Here is a 12,838-nt window from a genome sequence, read left to right on the forward strand (position 1 = left end):
CGACAAATGGCTAGAAGCCATGAAATCCGAGATAGAATCCATGTATGAAAACAAAGTATGGACTTTGACTGACTTGCCCGATGAGCGGCGAGCCATAGAAAACAAATGGATCTTTAAGAAGAAGACGGACGCAGATGGTAATGTGACCATCTACAAAGCTCGACTTGTCGCTAAGGGTTATCGACAAGTTCAAGGGGTTGACTACGATGAGACTTTCTCACCCGTAGCGAAGCTGAAGTCCGTCCGAATCATGTTAGCAATTGCTGCATACTATGATTATGAGATATGGCAGATGGACGTCAAAACGGCATTCCTTAACGGCTTCCTTAAGGAAGAGTTGTATATGATGCAGCCGGAAGGTTTTGTCGATCCTAAGAATGCTGACAAAGTATGCAAGCTCCAGCGCTCAATCTATGGGCTGGTGCAAGCATCTCGGAGTTGGAACATTCGCTTTGATGAGATGATCAAAGCGTTTGGGTTTACACAGACTTATGGAGAAGCCTGTGTTTACAAAAAAGTGAGTGGGAGCTCTGTAGCATTTCTCATATTATATGTGGATGACATATTATTGATGGGAAATGATATAGAATTCTTGGAAAGTATAAAGGCCTATTTGAATAAATGTTTTTCAATGAAGGACCTTGGAGAAGCTGCTTATATATTAGGCGTCAAGATCTATAGAGATAGATCAAGACGCCTCATTGGTCTTTCACAGAGTACATACCTTGACAAGATATTGAAGAAGTTTAGTATGGATCAGTCCAAGAAGGGGTTCTTGCCTGTATTGCAAGGTGTGCAATTGAGCACGGCTCAATGCCCGACCACGGCAGAAGATATAGAAGAGATGAGTGTCATCCCCTATGCCTCGGCCATAGGGTCTATTATGTATGCCATGCTGTGTACCAGACCTGATGTAAACCTTGCCGTAAGTTTGGTAGGAAGGTACCAAAGTAATCCCGGCAAGGAACACTGGACAGCGGTCAAGAATATCCTGAAGTACCTGAAGAGGACTAAGGATATGTTTCTCGTCTATGGAGGTGACGAAGAGCTCGTCGTAAAGGGTTACGTCGACGCTAGCTTCGACACAGATCCGGATGACTCGAAGTCACAGACCGGATACGTGTATATTTTGAATAGAGGAGCAGTAAGCTGGTGCAGTTGCAAGCAAAGCGTCGTGGCGGGATCTACATGTGAAGCGGAATACATGGTAGCCTCGGAGGCAGCACAGGAAGCAGTCTGGATGAAGGAGTTCATTACCGACCTAGGGGTGATTCCCAATGCGTCGGGCCCAATGACTCTCTTATGTGACAACACTGGAGCTATTGCCCTTGCGAAGGAGCCCAGGTTTCACAGGAAGACCAGGCATATCAAGCGTCGCTTCAACTCCATTCGTGAAAGTGTTCAAAATGGAGACATAGATATTTGTAAAGTACACACGGACCTGAATGTAGCAGATCCGTTGACTAAACCTCTCCCTAGGGCAAAACATGATCAACACCAGGACGCAATGGGTGTTCGATTCATCACAATGTAACTAGATTATTGACTCTAGTGCAAGTGGGAGACTGTTGGAAATATGCCCTAGAGGCAATAATAAATGGTTATTATTATATTTCTGTGTTCATGATAATAGTCTTTTATTCATGCTATAATTGTATTCTCCGGAAATCGTAATACATGTGTGAATACATAGACCACAACCTGTCCCTAGTAAGCCTCTAGTTGACTAGCTCGTTGATCAACAGATAGTCATGGTTTCCTGACTATGGACATAGGATGTCATTGATAACGGGATCACATCATTAGGAGAATGATGTGATGGACAAGACCCAACTTAAGCATAGCATAAAAGATCGTGTAGTTTCGTTTGCTAGAGCTTTTCCAATGTCAAGTATCTTTTCCTTAGACCATGAGATCGTGCAACTCCCGGATACCGTAGGAGTGCTTTGGGTGTGCCAAACGTCACAACGTAACTGGGTGACTATAAAGGTGCATTACGGGTATCTCCGAAAGTGTCTGTTGGGTTGGCACGGATCGAGACTGGGATTTGTCACTCCGTGTAAACGGAGAGGTATCTCTGGGCCCACTCGGTAATGCATCATCATAATGAGCTCAATGTGACTAAGGCGTTAGTCACGGGATCATGCATTGCGGTACGAGTAAAGAGACTTGCCGGTAACGAGATTGAACTAGGTATTGGGATACCGACGATCGAATCTCGGGCAAGTAACATACCGATTGACAAAGGGAATTGCATACGGATTGATTGAATCCTCGACACCGTGGTTCACCCGATGATATCATCGTGGAACATGTGGGAGCCAACATGGGTATCCAGATCCCGCTGTTGGTCTCGGTCATGTCTGCATGTCTCCCGAACCCGTAGGGTCTACACACTTAAGGTCCGGTGACGCTAGGGTTGTAGAGATATATGTATGCGGAAACCCGAAAGTTGTTCGGAGTCCCGGATGAGATCCCGGACGTCACGAGAGGTTCCGGAATGGTCCGGAGATGAAGAATTATATATAGGAAGTCCAGTTTTGGCCACCGGGAAGGTTTCGGGGGTTATCGGTATTGTACCGGGACCACCGGAAGGGTCCCGGGGGTCCACCGGGTGGGGCCACCTGTCCCGGAGGGCCCCGTGGGCTGAAAGTGGAAGGGAACCAGCCCCTAGTGGGCTGGGGCGCCTCCTTGGGCCTCCCCCCATGCGCCTAGGGTTGAGAACCCTAGGGGGGGGGGAGTTCCCCCTTGCCTTGGGGGGCAAGGCAACCCCTTCCCCCCCTTGGCCGCCGCCCCCCCCCAACCCTAGATGGGTTTTGGCCGGCTCCCCCCTCCCAAGGGGTCCTATAAATAGTGGGGGGGAGGGAGGGCAGCAAACACACAGCCTTTGGCGCCTCCCTCCTCCCCTACAACACCTCTCTCTCTCGCGCAGAAGCTCGGCGAAGCCCTGCCGAAGAGCCGCTACATCCACCACCACGCCGTCGTGCTGTTGGATCTCCATCAACCTCTCCTTCCCCCTTGCTGGATCAAGAAAGGAGGAGACGTCGCTGCACCGTACGTGTGTTGAACGCGGAGGTGCCGTACGTTCGGCACTCGGTCATCGGTGATTTGGATCACGGCGAGTACGACTCCGTCATCCACGTTCATTGGAACGCTTCCGCTCGCGATCTACAACGGTATGTAGATGCACTCCCTTCCCCTCGTTGCTAGTAGACTCCATAGATGCATCTTGGTGAGCGTAGGAAAATTTTAAAATTATGCTACGATTCCCAACAGAGAGAGCTAGGTGACATCATCTATACTGCTTGTAGAAAAATCCTTACATGCGATAATGGCCTTGAGGCAGAGCTAGCTGCCTGCAGAGAGGGCCTGGAGCTACCTCTACACCGGTCGGACCTGCCAATTATGAAGGAGGTTGACTGTGCCAAAGGAGTGTCTATGTTGCTAGCACAAAATGAAGATAGATCACATCACCGGGTACTCGTTTAGGAGATTCGGAGATTAGTAGAAGATGCTCATAGGGACATATCGTTTACACTTATTAGTCGTTTGCAGAATAAGGTTGGTCATGCGCTCGCCACGTATGGACCCTGCACTGTAGTGTGGCTGCGCTCGGGGCTAGACTTTGTTGTAAACCTTTCTATGGCTGACAAGCCTCCTTGAGTAAGGCTGGCCATAGTGGGGGTAACATAAGTAGTATCATGCACTTGGGACTCGCAAACATACTTATGTGGCAGGTAATTAAAGAAGAGAGAGATGGTTATAGTAACATAGGTAGATACCGTAACATAATAAATGTGATGCTACTATGTGTCATGCATGACAATAAATGAGATCACCTATGATACTAATTTATGATACTATGCACTATGGATGTAGTATCATACACTAGTATCATATGCATGATACTAGTATATGATACTCCCCACTATGACCAGCCTAAGGCTAGCCATAGTGGGGGTAACTTAGGTAGTAATTTAACACATCCCAAGACAATTTTGCTTATGTGACACGTGTTTAATGAGGAAAGAGGTGTTAAAGATAACATAATATGTTACTCTAACATAGCACTTCCCGAGGCAAAATGAGTCTATGAGCTAATAAATGAAGCCATCTATGACACTATGACTACTCACAATGGGTAGTAACATAGACTAGTAACATGCCCATGTTACTAGTCTATGTTACTACCTCTATAGTGGGGAGTAACATATATGTGGTAACATGCAACACTTCATTTATTAGGCTATAGACACATCTTGCCTTGATATGTGTGATGTTACTCATACTACTAGTAACTAGCTATATATGTTACTACTTTCCTCTCTTTGTTCATTTATTACTTGTCACATCATCTACTTTATCTAGATATGTGTGATGTTATTACCTATGTTACTCCCATTGTGGGTAGTCTTAGTATGTTACTTTGCACTATGGAGGTAGTAACTTAGACTAGTGTCATATGCATGACACTAGTATAAGGCTAGTCATAGTGGGGAGCAATGTTTTAAATAGCCGGCTATAACTCCGCTATAGCCCGCTATATAGCCTTTTCACTAGGGTGCCGCTAAATGGTCCCATGTATAAATAGCCCACTATAGCCTGCTATAGCCCGTTATAGCTGCTTTTGAGGTCCGCCGCTATTTGGCAATACCCCGCTATTTAAAACATTGGTGGGGAGTAACTTATACTAGCCATTTTTGAATCAAAGTAATGAAGGAAGAGTTAATGCTCTACATATTGATTGAACCATGGTAAAACTCCTCAAACAATGCAGAGAAATCAGAGGCAATAGTCTCCCAACAAGCTTTAACAAAATCAGAATTTAAACCATCTAGGCCTGGGTATTCATGAGAGGGCAAATTCCTGAATGCTTTATCAATTTCCTCTTTAGTGAAAGGATTGCTCTAAAAATGTAGACCATCATTTCTCGTAAGCAAATAATCCAAATTCGGAAGGTTGAAAGTTGGGACAATATAGCCAAGTATTTGCTTGAAAGATCTACCAAGGAAAGCAGCCTTGGCATGATGTTCAAAGTGCTCAATGCCTCTGCTTATCTCTTAATTGCAACGTGATAATTTCTGAATAATTGATGCCTTTGCATGATTTTGTTTTAGTTTGCTTCCCCCAGTTGTGCCCATATAATAATGTCTCTTTGCTTCCAGTATATTTGTTGGTGTGAGAGAAGCTAAAGGAAATGGTTTTGTAGGATTTGTCTAATTGTTCCACTCATGAATTGCAAGATTTCTAAATTCTTCAATAGTGTCATAGAATCATATCATTGAGTTGGTATCTTTGATAGTGCTAGAGAGATTAGAAATATTTTTGGAACAAAGTTTTAAACCTTTTCTTGGTCTTTTAAAATTTGGACTTACTCTTTTGGAACTATCATGTTCATGAATTTGTTGGTTCCAAATTTTCTTAAAAGTATCTTTAAAGTCTGGGTGTTGCAGCCAATAAATTTCAAACCAGAAAATAGATCGAGGACTCAAGAATAGATGTACCAATCCAAATGAAACAAGGGATGTGGTCAAAAAGGCCTGGCCTGAGGAATAGCTATAGTGTTTGGATAATTGATAGTCTAGGATTCAGAGGAGAATACTTAGTCAAGCTTTTCCAAGAGAGGAGCACTCTGCATATTGCTCTAAGTAAGCATTATGCCTCTAAGGGGAATTTTAACAAGAGCAAGGGAATTGATTGCTTCATTGAAAGCAAACATGTCATGTGCATTACCACCTTCTCTATTTTTGTTCTCAGGGTATCTGATATAATTGAAATCTCCATCCACGAACCATTCATGATCATTTGGCATATGCACATTTTGGAATCAGTCAATGTAAGTAGTTAAGTTTTTAGCGTGATAGGGTCCATATGTATTGGTTAGAATCCAAGACTCACGTAAGTCTGCTAAGGTGAACCTGATGGATATAGAAATTTCATTCTGAAATAAAGGTTCTTCAGAAAGCACAGCTTCATTCAAAGCCACAAAGCGACCACTAGAGGCCTCTAGAGAGGGCAAGAAATCTAATTTGCTAAATATTTTTGGACCATATAGTCAATAAGACAAGGTTTCAATAACAAGTACAAGGTGTGATCTTATCTTATGGTATATGATATTGTACACGGTACACATATGGAAAATCACTGTAGCTGCATATGAAAAGCACTCTAAATGCATACTATTTTTTCCAAAAGAAAGTTCCGTAGGTATCATCATAAGGTAACAAGACATAACCGCCTTGCTATTCTATGATCTACCCAGGACTTCTCTTTGGAAAATGACAAGGCGCTCCTTTATTTATGCATCCTTAGAGCGAGCACACAACAATCCACAACATATGTAAGCATCTTTACTTTGGGAGCACAACCTTACGGGTAGACCTCAATGACAGCTCGAGCTCCCAGCTTCTTGACAATCTTATAGCCACTGAACCCCGCCTTGGTGAAGATCTCGCTCCAGTCCTTCTCTTCCCGCTGTCGGCCTCTCGTCATCACGAGCATGAGCATATCCATGAGGTGCTGGGTTTCCAGCATTGGCCCTGCAGAAACCGATCCAAGCACAATGTCTATGACGATGACTTTTCCTCCCGCGTCTCGGGGAGGAATGGCCTTCTTGCATTGTGCGAGGATCTTGATGCAATCCTCGTCGCTCCAGAAGTGCAGAACAAGCTGCATTACCATGCATGGATAAACTTGTAGTTTAAGGTTAATCAAGCCTAACTAGGATGAAAAAAATATATAAAGGGATTCTTAAATTAAGCTGTTATTATTTCCGAATTGAAAACTAATTAATCATTGCTTTATCATTTCACTTGGCATAAAAATTATGGAATGTGCAACATTCATATATACCTTGAGCAACACAGCTTGAGCAGGTGGGACGACGTGGAACAGGTCACCGGAAACATACTTAACCGCTCCTTCTTCTTGAGCGGGAAGAAGAACTTTGTCCATGACCTTTGGAAGGTCCAGCACAGTGCACTTGATGTGCGGGTAGGCCTCGACGATGGACCTGGCCGTAGTCCCATCACCACCACCGCAGTCAGTGAGAGTCTCAAGCCCCTCGAAGAGCTCACCGCACTGCCGGAGCACGGGGCCGATCCCCATGTGGTCGTGGGCAGCCACCGCGTCGTGGATCAGCTGATCCATCTCCGGGTCGAGGAGCGCCATGCTCTCCTCGAAGATGGCCGCGCCATGCACGTCCTCGAACGGCGAGGGCACGGGTCCATCGAAGTCCTTCCTGAACCAGTCGGCCAGCCCCATGGCGGCCTCGACGTAGTAGCGCGAGGCAGCGGCGCGCACGATGGCCGTCTGGCTGGCGTCGCCGTCGATGCGGACGCCGTCCACGAGGAGGTACGAGAGCGGGTTGAGGCGGTACGTTCCGGCGTCGGTGGAGGTGAAGACGCCCGCGGTGGCGAGCTGGCGGAGCAGGCGGGCGAGGAACGGCAGCTTGGACGCGGGCAGGGACAGGGCGGCGACGAGCTCGGACGGGGACGCGGCGCCGCCGAGGCGGTGGATGGCCGTGGGGATGCCCAGGTCGACGGCGCAGCGGAGCGCCATGGGCGTGAGGTAGCAGAGGCTGTGGCGCCACAGGTCGGACTGCGCCTGGAGCAGCTCGTCGTCGGTGGGGACGAACACTTTCTCGGCCTGACCTGCCATTGCCGATCGACTAGCTCTGAATGATGTACGTGTTGTGTATTTCGGTCTGCTTTGAATGATAAGGGATGGAGGACTGCTATAATATAGCAATGCCTTTGCTGTCATTTCTCGTGGAACGCGAGGGTGACGACCATGGCACTATCGCTGTCGACGGGGTAGCGTTAGATCGTAGAACACGAAAGAGAAATGAATGACCATGGTGGCTATGGCCCATGGGCCATGGCGCGCATCATGCATGATCCAAGGGGAAGGGCCTTTTGGCCGGTGGTTTAGCTAGGGTTTCGAGTGTGTATCTTTGAAAAATCTAACAGCTAGCATAAATAAAAATCAGAAATGGCGGAGTGGCTAGCACGTAGGGCCCTGGAAGATGACAGTACAAGCACTGGCATTATATTGGTTGAGCCGACACGCTCGTGGTACAGGTGCTGCGTTTTTTAAGTCATGTAGGTACGGATCTGGAGAGATTATCTTCATATTTTTCATTTTGTTTGGTTGCCGCCAACTGCAGAATGCCTGGTGAGGATATGCTCAACTTCTAGAAGTAAAAATTACAATCAGGTCCGTAGACCACCTAGCAACGACTACAATCACTGGAGCGAGCCGAAGGCGTGCCACCGTCATCGCCCCTCCCTCACCGGAGCCGGGCAAACCTTGATGTAGTAGACAGTCGGAAAGTCGTCGTGCTAAGGCCCCATAAGACCAGTGCACCAGAACAGAAACCGCCGCCAATGAAGAGAAGTGTACATCGGAAGGGTCCAAATTGCAGAAAAATAGACGCAGATAAATGAGACCGGATCCAAGCGGATCCACCGGACACCAAACACCGACCGAATCCCACGAGATTCGCCGGAGACACATCTCCACACGCCCTCTGGCGAGGCTGGATGCACCGTCGAGACGGGGGCTAGACGGGGAGAACATTATTCCATCCTCAGGGAGCCGCCGCCGCCTCATCTTCCTGAGCAGGACACAAACCCTAAACAGACACAGAAGGACACCTAAAAACATATCTGAAGCCCTCCCGCCGGCAAGAACCGAACGAGTTCCACCACGCCTCCATGACCTAAGGCCACAACAGACGGGGTAGACTTGTGGCGGCGCCGGCAGGAGGCGAGCAACCCTAGCCGCCTTTTGAGTCGCTAGAGCGCAGCGCCAAGGGGTACGCCCATTTCATTTAATCAATAAGTGGGAGTACGATCATTTGAAATGACCATGCTAATCTCCTAGGGGAATTTGCTAACCAACAAGCCATACGCTGTTACCTTCTTCTGAAAAAGACCTAGCCGCCACCACCACCTCCGCCTCCACCATAGATCGGTCCCCCCTCCTCCGGCCGGCCTTGCTGTGTCGGGAGGTGTTGGGAACCCGATATATGAGTGGAGTTCTTAATCATAGTAGTGTTTTCGTTAGATTGATTTAGGGTTTTGGTAGTCGTCTTCTTCTTTGGAGATGGCATCGTACATAATATATAATCTTCCTCCCTTCATTCGACGACGAGATCTTTTCTCGACGTCAATGGTGGTGTTGGAAGATCAAATTTGTCTAGGTATGGTCCTTCCGATCTTTCTTCGCCAGATCGGTTTTGGATTCTTTTCTCATGGTTGCCGCGAGGAGATTGTCCTCACAATATCTGTCTCGGTTGCTACATCCTCGACAATGGTGATTCGTACTCTCGGCTCCCAGCGACGTCGACCTGGTTGTTTGGTTTTCTGTCCTTGGAATACTCGTGTTGGTACTCTTGCCGATGTTGGTTGATTACTTTAATGGCGGCGTGCATGCACCGCGGCCTTGGCATTGCGGCTCAAATTAAAACAATGGGAGAACCCTCGTTGGTATTTACAGATCTGTGGTTTGATACTTTTGTTATGTTCCTATGGCTGCCTCCAGAAAAGTACATGATTGTGTCATAGAAGAAGCAAGAGTTTGAAGATCTCGAAGATTTGCTTGTTTCTTTTAGACTTTATTTTGTAATCGTTGTAGTCAGCTCATGTATCTCTACCATCTAATGTTTACTACTATACTATATCATGGTATGGATTGTCAAAAAGAAAAAACGTACGCTGTTGACCACGACCCATCGCTGCCATAGCACGTGCAATCTAATTCTGGGATCTACCTATTTTTATGATTTGCATTTGATCTTTCTTGCAACGTCAGAAATTGATTAAAGATTGTCATGATTTATTCCTTTTCATATAAAAGTTACCAAATACTACCGAAAATTGATCTTATTGGCAGATTAAATCGGTTTAAATAGATTGTGGGTAAAATCCGATTTAAATATGTTGGTGGGATAGAAAACGGCGGGGAAGGATTAAAAGGAGTGACATGAGAGTACCAACTGAAACTTTAAGAGTAGAGATTGCCTTGTGCGGTCCTCTAGCTATGCAAGGAAACCTAACGGATGTCCCATAATGGTTGGGACAATGTGGACGGCAAAATTCGGCTTCGCCTCCTCCTGTTTTTTCTAGCAAAACACGCGTCAAGCCTGCAATGATCCGACAAGAAGTGGCACTTCGCATATGGCGCTTGAATAGGGTTTTAAAGTTAAGTTTTAGAGATATTTCGGCCTTTACCAAAAATACTAAATTTTAGTGAAATTCAGATTTCAGTCTTCATTTTCAGCCAAAGGACTGAAATTTCCACTTGAGTTGGATTGAGACTAACCAAAACATCTGAAAAATCCAAAACTAATTTAAAATTATTTGAATTTATGTGTACTAACAAAATTACTGAAATATTTTAACCGAAAGGCAATTATTTAATATGTACAGAATTAATGAAATTTCACTGAAAGTGAGGACCATTGATGCACTGATCATTATGACCGGCGGTCATGAGTGTTTCGTGATTTTGATCCTCGATCATGCTATGCCCAATCATGCATGATGTGGCACCCGCGGCACATAAGATGTTGTAAATTTAGTAAGCATCCTTAAATAATCAACACTTCCTTTGAAAAAAAATGGAACAAGAACCGGTGAGAAGAGCATTCCATCCGATCCATATGCTAATCACCCATGGCCGGCCGCCGTACACGTACACACGAATTGCCTGACCACTCGGACCAGCTCGTCTGAGGCATCACGGGGGCGAAGACGAAGAAGCCGTGGCCAACGTGTTGGGACAAACCCTGCACCAACTCTCTCTCTCTTTCACTCGCACATACGAAGGTGAAAGAAAAAACAAACGATTTTTCGGCGCATAAACGCCCCGCCGCACAAATGGCAATCTTTTTTCCGAGCATGAACTCGACACCACCGCACGGTGAGCGCACGTACACTTCCAAAAGCTACACATCTCTCTGGCTCCTCTACACAGCAGCACCGCGGCCACTTTAATACGCAAACGCACGCACAGCACAGCCGCCCAGATCGGCCACTAACTAGTAACTACTCCGTACCTAGCTAATCCCTAGGTACATGCACGCTACTAACAACCTGGACGTGGCAGCGCCCACGCACCACGCATGCAGGAACTGCCGAACGGAGACTCGGCCAGCTCGCTATATGCAGCGCCCAAACGACTGCACGTCCGCATGGCTCGGAGACTCCACTCGCCACGGCCACGGGCGCGGCCACGCAATGACGTCTAGACTCGATCAATACACGCACATGCTGATCATCACCATTGCGTGGCTTACTTCTAAGAGCATCTCCAACAGGCGCGTGATATTAGCGTCATTCTGAAAAAATACCATTTTTTGCACGTGCGCAGCCGTTCCGGGCACTCTCCAGTGGAGGCGCAAAAAACGCGCGTGTGGCATAAGTGGTTCAGTGCGCGGAGCGAAACGGCATCGCACGCCGCTTATTTCGTGTGCCCGCTCCCGTGCGCTACACACTCGAGCGCCAGCGCCGTGACTTCGACCTACCGCCATATCCAGGTGCCGCCGCCGCTGCCCACACCACCCCATTTGCTCCGGCGACACGATGGCGCTTCCCCGGCCTATCCCCGCGCCACCGATGCTTCCTCCGCCTCCCTTTAGTCGCCGCCGCCCCTCGTGCGCGTCATTCCTCCGAAGAACAGCGCCCGGCCGCCCACTGCCGCTCGGCACCCACAAGGTGTTCGACAAAACGCTTGCAAGGTATGTATTGCTTCAACTTCACATTTTTTACATGAATTTGGTGCATGTTGTTTGTAGTTTTTATAGACTACTTTAAATTCAATATTGTAGATGAGTTCGTCATATGATTCTTCCGAAGAAGAATTTGATATTGAAGAGGAGGAGACCTTGCAATGATCCTAGCTATGCACATTAATAAAAAGCCGAAGAACGGTGGTTCGGTTATGCATGGGTCGGTCGGCAGAAAATTTGGAGGGATAAGATCGATGCCGACAACAGATTGATGAGGCACTATTTTGTGGATAATCCCGTATACCCTGAGTCGTACTTCCGGCGTCGTTTTAGGATGAGCACTGAGTTGTTCAGGTGCATTGCAGAGAAACTGGCGAGCCATGATCAGTTTTTTCAACGAAGGAGGAATGTCGCCGGACAACTCGGGCATAACACCTTTCAAAAGGTGACAGCCGCTTTGCGTATGTTGGCATACGGTATTCCGGCTGATCTAGTTGATGACCACTTGGCCATGGGTGAGAGTCAAGGCATCATGTGTGTCAAGTGCTTCGGAGTCGGAATTGTGCAAGTGTTTGGTCCGGAGTATTTGAGATCTCCAATGCTGAAGACGCCACACAGCTTTTGGAGATGAACAAAGCTCGCGGGTTTCCAGGTATGCTTGGCTCAATAGATTGCATGCATTGGAGTTGAAAGAATTGTCCTAAGGCATGGCATGCACAATTCTACAGATAGAAAAAGGGTTCAACTATAATACTTGAAGCGGTGGCCGATCAAGAGACTTGGATTTGACTTATTTTTTTTGAATGCCTGGATCTTTGAATGACATCAACGTTGTTAATCGGTCACCACACATGAATAAGATTGCAAATGGTGAACTACCACTGGTGCAGTTTGTAACAAATGGCCATACATACAACTATAACTACTATCTTGCAGATGGCATCTACCCAGAGTGGCAAACCTTTGTGAAGCCGTTGAAAAAAATGAAAGGTAAGAAAAATCTAGATTTCCACAATGCTCAGGCGGCAGCTAGGAAAGATGTGGAGAGAGTTTTTGAGATTTTGCAATCCCAATTTACTATTGTGAGGGGACCGGCTAGATTTT

General features: G+C 46.8%; 1 protein-coding gene across 1 annotated transcript; it reads right to left on the minus strand.

Moving 5' to 3' along the window:
- Window positions 1-6,025: 6,025 nt before the first annotated feature.
- Window positions 6,026-7,718, minus strand: LOC123146140 (flavonoid O-methyltransferase-like protein Os11g0303600). The gene is made up of 2 exons (XM_044565726.1): window positions 6,853-7,718; window positions 6,026-6,669 (listed from the first exon to the last, which is right to left on the minus strand). Exons 1-2 carry the CDS (start codon window positions 7,657-7,659, stop codon window positions 6,370-6,372), a joined length of 1,107 nt encoding a protein of 368 aa, XP_044421661.1. The 5' UTR covers window positions 7,660-7,718; the 3' UTR covers window positions 6,026-6,369.
- Between the last annotated feature and the right edge of the window lie 5,120 nt (window positions 7,719-12,838).

The sequence above is a fragment of the Triticum aestivum genome, chromosome 6D (genome assembly GCF_018294505.1).
Source record: "Triticum aestivum cultivar Chinese Spring chromosome 6D, IWGSC CS RefSeq v2.1, whole genome shotgun sequence".
NCBI classification, from domain to species: Eukaryota; Viridiplantae; Streptophyta; class Magnoliopsida; order Poales; family Poaceae; genus Triticum; species Triticum aestivum.

Coding starts and splice junctions, on each gene's coding strand:
- LOC123146140 (XM_044565726.1), bottom strand. CDS start 7,659: ATGGCAGGTCAGGCCGAGAAAGTGTTCGTCCCCACCGACGACGAGCTG. Junction 6,670..6,852: donor CTCAAGCTGTGTTGCTCAAG/GTATATATGAAT, acceptor ATGGTAATGCAG/CTTGTTCTGCACTTCTGGAG.